This window comes from Oncorhynchus nerka, linkage group LG7 (assembly GCF_034236695.1).
Source record: "Oncorhynchus nerka isolate Pitt River linkage group LG7, Oner_Uvic_2.0, whole genome shotgun sequence".
Taxonomy (NCBI): domain Eukaryota; kingdom Metazoa; phylum Chordata; class Actinopteri; order Salmoniformes; family Salmonidae; genus Oncorhynchus; species Oncorhynchus nerka.
The window spans coordinates 13,875,864-13,883,821 of NC_088402.1; the positions used below are offsets into that span (position 1 = coordinate 13,875,864).

General features: G+C 48.7%; 1 protein-coding gene across 1 annotated transcript in view; it reads right to left on the bottom strand.

Annotated features, from left to right (window-relative positions):
- Positions 1–7,958, bottom strand: part of LOC115126165 (ataxin-1-like) — a 230,822-nt gene that overhangs the window by 16,784 nt on the left and 206,080 nt on the right. The window contains 2 exon segments of the mRNA XM_065020241.1: positions 1,512–2,647; positions 2,650–3,936. Of these exon segments, the coding sequence (XP_064876313.1) occupies positions 1,512–2,647; positions 2,650–3,400 (1,887 nt within the window). The 5' untranslated portion in view covers positions 3,401–3,936.

The following is a 7,958-nucleotide window of genomic DNA, read 5'->3' on the forward strand; positions in this document are numbered from 1 at the left end:
CCCAGTGGACTAGCTGTCTAAAATAGCCTGTACCTAGCCTACAACTGATGCCCAGTGGACTTGCTGTCTAAAATAGCCTGTACCTAGCCTACAACTGATGCCCAGTGGACTTGCTGTCTAAAATAGCCTGTACCTAGCCTACAACTGACGCCCAGTGGACTAGCTGTCTAAAATAGCCTGTACCTAGCCTACAACTGACGCCCAGTGGACTAGCTGTCTAAAATAGCCTGTACCTAGCCTACAACTGACGCCCAGTGGACTAGCTGTCTAAAATAGCCTGTACCTAGCCTACAACTGACGCCCAGTGGACTTGCTGTCTAAAATAGCCTGTAAACACAAAGAGGCTGATGCCCAGTGGACTTGCTGTCTAAAATAGCCTGTAAACACAAAGAGGCTGATGCCCAGTGGACTTGCTGTCTAAAATAGCCTGTAAACACAAAGAGGCTGATGCCCAGTGGACTTGCTGTCTAAAATAGCCTGTAAACACAAAGAGGCTGATGGAACAGATCAGAACGTTTAGAATGTTGATCAAATATTTGCTCACATTATAAGCGCAGCTACATGGCTACATGGTAACACACGCGCCCCAGAATGCAAGTAGCGGGAAAACACCAGTCTAATGCGCACCACACATGCCAGCGGTTTCATATGACAGAGATGGAAATACATACAAATAATGCACGTTTATGCGTCAATTAATCCCATATGAGATGGGTTACCAATTGGTGATTTGACACGAAAATGAAATGTAATTCATTCAATTGTGAAAAATGTATAAAGAGGGGAGATCTAAAATATTTGTATGTGAATGGCTGTCTCAGCTGACAGCCCCCTTCATCTATTCCAGTAGACTAAACCATTCAACCTCTGTCCTGAACACATCACTGAACCATCAGCATGGCCTGTTCTCTCCCAGATTCAAGGTAAAGAGGTGCCTAATTCCAGTCCATATGATAGGCCAACAGTATGCAACGCCCAATCACAGATACCATCCTATATTTGGGCCCGTGGGGTGGGGACATTCCAATGAGTTGGGCCCAGGGCTGTTGTATTTAAAAACAGTTTGAGGTATGGTACCCCCCCACCCCCGAAAAGGTGACGACTCCTCTGAAACTTGTATGGGTCATAGAGCAAAATTACTGACACCTTTGTGTTGTTTGCGTGAGTCTCCCATTTCAATGCTTATTAGTTTGTCGCTCAAACAGTTTGGGTTTTACAGATGATTTGATTTGATTTCTTGTCTGGATCCTCTCCTGTGTTGACAAACACCGCCTTCACAAGCCCCGGGTGCAGGCTTTATATCGGTGGAAAGAAAGGCTTGAGTTGCAGCCACAGTAAGTCTCTAGTATAAAACACACAGGGAGTTATTCAATAATCGATTGACGTGCGCAGGCCCTGGTTAGCACCTCTGCCCACTTGTGAATATCAATGTTATATTGATGCACAAACATGATTTAGCATTTGTTTGTTTTGATATTCATGAAGTTATATAAACAAAAGCGTTCTCTTACCTGAGCGCGGTGTTCACCCACGGAGAACTGTACGATGGCAAAGTTGGGTGTGTGGCTGTCGTCGATGCGTTCCACGGTGGACGAGTCTATCTTCAGCTCGCTGCTGATCTCAGCGCTGTGGATGAAGTCCTCCGTCTTCAGGTCCTCCACATGCTTCAGTTCCCCGTCCGCCAGCTGGATGATGGAGCCCTTGATGAAGTAGGCGGGCAGCGAGGAGCCCGAGGGGGCCGAGGAGGGGGCCTGGGAGGTTGGGACCACCGGGAGGTGTAGCTGGGCCTGGACCATGCTCCCCCCAGCCCCAGCAGGGTAGGACAGAGGAGGGTAGGGGGCCGGGACCTCAAATAGATGCTCCTCTCTGGGGTTAGTGGTGGTGGTGGTGGTGGTGGTGGCGACGTAGGCATGGGAGAGTGTGGCAGGGAAGGGCTGTGGTTGACTTGTGGTGGCTATGTGGGCAGTATGGCCAGCCTCCAGGCTGGTGGCCCCGGCCCCACTGACGGGGATGAGCAGGTGCTGGGACAGGCTGGTGTGGTACTGTTGCCCCCCTGCACCCCCAGACAGATAGCCGATGATGGGCTGCCCACCTGGGCCAGTCTGGTAGAAGTTGGTGGAGAGTTGGCCTAGGGAGATGGGCGATGCATCGCTGGCATTGTGTGTGGGCTGGATGACTGTGTGAGTGTGGGGAGACAGGGAGCTGACGGCTGCCTTAAGACTATCCACATTGAGCGCAGGCGGGAAGGTGAACGTGGAGGAGGAGGTGCGGTACACAGGTTTACCCAGGAGGAGGCTGCCTTTCTCTGGGTGCAGGGCAGAGGAGAGGGGTAGTTTTTCGGGATTCTGGTGGTCTTGTCCTCCGTGACTGTTGGGGACAAGCATGAGAGAGGTCCGTATGCCTGAGGCATCATGGGAGGTATAGGTCTCATAGTGATGGTGGGAGCTCTGCTGCTGGTGGAGCTGGTGATGGGAGGAAGAGGAGGAAGAAGAGGAGGATGATGATGGGGCTCCTTTGCTTTCCTTCCTCTCAAAGCGGCCTCTCTTCTCCAGCTCTCCGTTGTGCAGTTCCCTGGGCCGGCCCTCCTCTCTCTTAGTCAGGGGCTCCTCGGAGCCGGAGCCCGCATACTGTACCAGCACCTGGGAGCCCCGCTGAAGGCCAGGGTGTGGTGGGGGTCGTGGTGCAGGTGGTGGGTCCCTCCGTGGGGCAAGGGGGCAGTCCGGGGGGCCACGTTCTGAGAGGAACCAGAGAGCTGGACGTACTGGGGGCCAGTGTCCGATATAGCCAGGCCTGGGGGTAGGGACTGGGGTGGGGGGCGACCTGGACCCACAGAGTGGTGCTGATTCAGCTTGGAGGTGATGGTGGTGTTGGGGTAGGGGTCAGGGTGGGAGCGTTGGGATGTGGAGGTGGGTAGAGGGGGGGGCTGGGAGGAGAGGTAGCCAGCGTAGGGGCCTGGGTAAGGGGAACTGATGACCTGAAGGTTGTGGGGAAGCTGGGTGTAGTGGATGGTCCCCCCTGGTGGGGACAGAGGAGAGCTGTACATGGCAGGGAGCGATGTGGTCACCACTCTGGACTGATGTGATGAAGAGGAGGAACAGATGGAGGAAGGGACCAGGAAGTCTGAGTGTGTGGTGATGGTGGAGCATAGTGGTTTGTACTGTGGCACGTCAGACTCACAGGGAGTGCTGGTACGCTGCCCACCTCTACCGCCATCCCCGTTACCTCCACTAATGTCTCTGTTGTGCCCGCCAGCTACACTGGCCAGCCATGTCAGGTTCTCTCCTCGCTGGGTCTCGCAGGCAGGCGCCATCAACAGGGGCCTCTCATCTGCAGTGCTGGCTGGGAAATCTCTCTTCTTGGGGGGCAGACACTCGTTGCTGCGCTCATGGTTGGACTTCATACTGTTGTCTTTTGTCTCTAGACTTTCTGTCACATAGACACGCGTTGCTCCCACGGCAACAACAAGTGTGCCTGTCTCTCTTTTCACACTAACTCTCTAGTTCTTATGTCTCTGCCTCGTTCACATTCTCTTTCATTCCCATCTTTGGCGCGCTCCCTCTCTCTCTCACTCTCTCTCTCTCTCTCTCTCTCCTTGGCCTGGTTTTCCTCGTTGACAGAGTAGGCCCTCCTGCTGGTTGTGTGGGTGGGTAGGACCAGGAGACTGGGAGACTGGAGGGGTTAGGTAGGTAGGTAGGAGGGTGTAGGAGGTAGAGGGAGGGAAGGGGTAGCTCAGCGTCTGTCCAACGCCTGGCTCTGGCTCAGCAGAGAGCAGAGAGCGGCACACCTGCCGTTGCCGTGAGAGCAGCCCGAGTCACACCCGGCGTTGTCGTGGAGAGAGGAGGAGAGCCGTCCGTCAGCTTCATGCGGAATCATTTCCCTCTGTGAGCTAGCCTTCTGGACAGCCTTCTGGACAGCCTTCTGGACAGATGCAGCAAACTGGGGAGCACAGAGAACAAACATGTTAGATTAGGCTCTCTCAAACACACACACACACACACACACACACTCACACACACACACACACACACACACACAGACAATAGAAAAATGTATTTATCATACAGTGACCCATTACAACAAGAGGAGAGAGAATTGGGGTTAAACGGCATTTCAATGCCCACCCTGGGAAGATGAGAAGCACGCTTACATGTGTGTGTTTGTTTGTAAGCATCAATTTCTGCCATCTGTGAGCATCGTGTGTGTGTGTGTTGCGTCGGTGAGAGCAGGGAAACACTCAGTGTGAAGCTCATTAATAATGTTCATGCAGCTACACAGGCACACGCACACGCAGTTACAATGCTTCAATCAAGAGAGTTATAATGCTTCAATCAAGAGAGTTACCATTCTTCAATCAAGAGAGTTACAATGCTTCAATCAAGAGTTACAATGCTTCAATCAAGAGAGTTACCATTCTTCAATCAAGAGAGTTACAATGCTTCAATCAAGAGAGTTACCATTCTTCAATCAAGAGAGTTACAATGCTTCAATCAAGAGAGTTACAATGCTTCAATCAAGAGAGTTACCATGCTTCAATCAAGAGAGTTACCATGCTTCAATCAAGAGAGTTACAATGCTTCAATCAAGAGAGTTACAATGCTTCAATCAAGAGAGTTACCATGCTTCAATCAAGAGAGTTACCATGCTTCAATCAAGATAGTTACAATGCTTCAATCAAGAGAGTAACAATGCTTCAATCAAGAGAGTTACAATGCTTCAATCAAGAGAGTTACCATTCTTCAATCAAGAGAGTTACAATGCTTCAATCAAGAGTTACAATGCTTCAATCAAGAGAGTTACCATGCTTCAATCAAGAGAGTTACCATGTTTCAATCAAGAGAGTTACAATGCTTCAATCAAGAGTGTTACAATGCTTCAATCAAGAGAGTTACAATGCTTCAATCAAGAGAGTTACCATTCTTCAATCAAGAGAGTTACAATGCTTCAATCAAGAGAGTTACCATGCTTCAATCAAGAGAGTTACCATGATTCAATCAAGAGAGTTACAATGCTTCAATCAAGAGAGTTACCATGCTTCAATCAAGAGAGTTACCATGATTCAATCAAGAGAGTTACAATGCTTCAATCAAGAGCATTACAATGCTTCAATCAAGAGAGTTACAATGCTTCAATCAAGAGAGTTACCATTCTTCAATCAAGAGAGTTACAATGCTTCAATCAAGAGAGTTACAATGCTTCAATCAAGAGAGTTAGTGCAGTGTTTCTACATCCCAGTGGTAAGCCAGCCCCTAATCTTTCCCACTTGGGCCTTCCTCTCCTCCTCTCTCTCTATCCCTCTTTCTATCCTTCCTCTCCTCCTCTCTCTCTATCCCTCTTTCTATCCTTCCTCTCCTCCTCTCTCTCTATCCCTCTTTCTATCCTTCCTCTCCTCCTCTCTCTCTATCCCTCTTTCTATCCTTCCTCTCCTCCTCTCTCTCTATCCCTCTTTCTATCCTTCCTCTCCTCCTCTCTCTCTATCCCTCTTTCTATCCTTCCTCTCCTCCTCTCTCTCTATCCCTCTTTCTATCCTTCCTCTCCTCCTCTCTCTCTATCCCTCTTTCTATCCTTCCTCTCCTCTGCTGCTTTATCCTGCAGGATTAGAGAGAGAGCTGAACCACCGTGCTATAACTCCCCCTGGAGAGAGAGAGAGCTGAACCACCGTGCTATAACTCCCCCTGGAGAGAGAGAGAGCTGAACCACCGTGCTATAACTCCCCCTGGAGAGAGAGAGCTGAACCACCGTGCTATAACTCCCCCTGGAGAGAGAGAGCTGAACCACCGTGCTATAACTCCCCCTGGAGAGAGAGAGAGCTGAACCACCGTGCTATAACTCCCCCTGGAGAGAGAGAGCTGAACCACCGTGCTATAACTCCCCCTGGAGAGAGAGAGAGCTGAACCACCGTGCTATAACTCCCCCTGGAGAGAGAGCTGAACCACCGTGAGAGAGAGAGCTGAACCACCGTGCTATAACTCCCCTGGAGAGCTGAACCACCGTGCTATAACTCCCCTGAACCACCGTGCTATAACTCCCCTGGAGAGAGAGAGAGCTGAACCACCGTGCTATAACTCCCCTGGAGAGAGAGAGCTGAACCACCGTGCTATAACTCCCCCTGGAGAGAGAGAGCTGAACCACCGTGCTATAACTCCCCCTGGAGAGAGAGAGCTGAACCACCGTGCTATAACTCCCCCTGGAGAGAGAGAGAGATGGGGAGAGAGATAAAGAGGGGGAGAGATAGAGAGGAAGAGAGATAGAAAGATAGAGGGAGAACGGGAGAGAGATAGAGAGGGGAAGAGATAGAAAGATAGAGAGAGAGGGGGAGAGAGATGAGAGCGAGAGGGAGAAAGATGGAGAGAGAGACGGGAGGGAGAAAGAGAGAGAGCTGACCTCTAGTGACCTACATTAGTTCACTGACAGATCCCCATTCAACATAAACACACACGCACACCCAGACCCCCCTCTATACACATTTACAAACACACACACACACACACACACACACACACACACACACACACACACACACACACACACACACACACACACACACACACACACACACACACACACACACACACACACACACACACACACAGGAAAGCTGCAAGCTCTGCAGTGAGAAATCACTTTGATATGTCATCAGTTTTCTAAATACCAAATATGGAATGAAAGGTCTTAAGGCCAACAGACTTAGACTACTCAGTAGACTGTCAACTAGAACTAATATGAAGGCTTAGACTACCCAGTAGACTGTCAACTAGAACTAATATGAAGGCTTAGACTACCCAGTAGACTGTCAACTAGAACTAATATGAAGGCTTAGACTACCCAGTAGACTGTCAACTAGAACTAATATGAAGGCTTAGACTACCCAGTAGACTGTCAACTAGAACTAATATGAAGGCTTAGACTACCCAGTAGACTGTCAACTAGATCAAATATGAAGGCTTAGACTACCCAGTAGACTGTCAACTAGAACTAATATGAAGGCTTAGACTACCCAGTATACTGTCAACTAGAACTAATATGAAGGCTTAGACTACCCAGTAGACTGTCAACTAGAACTAATATGAAGGCTTAGACTACCCAGTAGACTGTCAACTAGAACTAATATGAAGGCTTAGACTACCCAGTAGACTGTCAACTAGAACTAATATGAAGGCTTAGACTACCCAGTAGACTGTCAACTAGAACTAATATGAAGGCTTAGACTACCCAGTAGACTGTCAACTAGAACTAATATGAAGGCTTAGACTACCCAGTAGACTGTCAACTAGAACTAATATGAAGGCTTAGACTACCCAGTAGACTGTCAACTAGAACTAATATGAAGGCTTAGACTACCCAGTAGACTGTCAACTAGAACTAATATGAAGGCTTAGACTACCCAGTAGACTGTCAACTAGATCAAATATGAAGGCTTAGACTACCCAGTAGACTGTCAACTAGAACTAATATGAAGGCTTAGACTACCCAGTAGACTGTCAACTAGAACTAATATGAAGGCTTAGACTACCCAGTAGACTGTCAACTAGAACTAATATGAAGGCTTAGACTACCCAGTAGACTGTCAACTAGAACTAATATGAAGGCTTAGACTACCCAGTAGACTGTCAACTAGAACTAATATGAAGGCTTAGACTACCCAGTAGACTGTCAACTAGAACTAATATGAAGGCTTAGACTACCCAGTAGACTGTCAACTAGAACTAATATGAAGGCTTAGACTACCCAGTAGACTGTCAACTAGAACTAATATGAAGGCTTAGACTACCCAGTAGACTGTCAACTAGAACTAATATGAAGGCTTAGACTACCCAGTAGACTGTCAACTAGAACTAATATGAAGGCTTAGACTACCCAGTAGACTGTCAACTAGAACTAATATGAAGGCTTAGACTACCCAGTAGACTGTCAACTAGAACTAATATGAAGGCTTAGACTACCCAGTAGACTGTCAACTA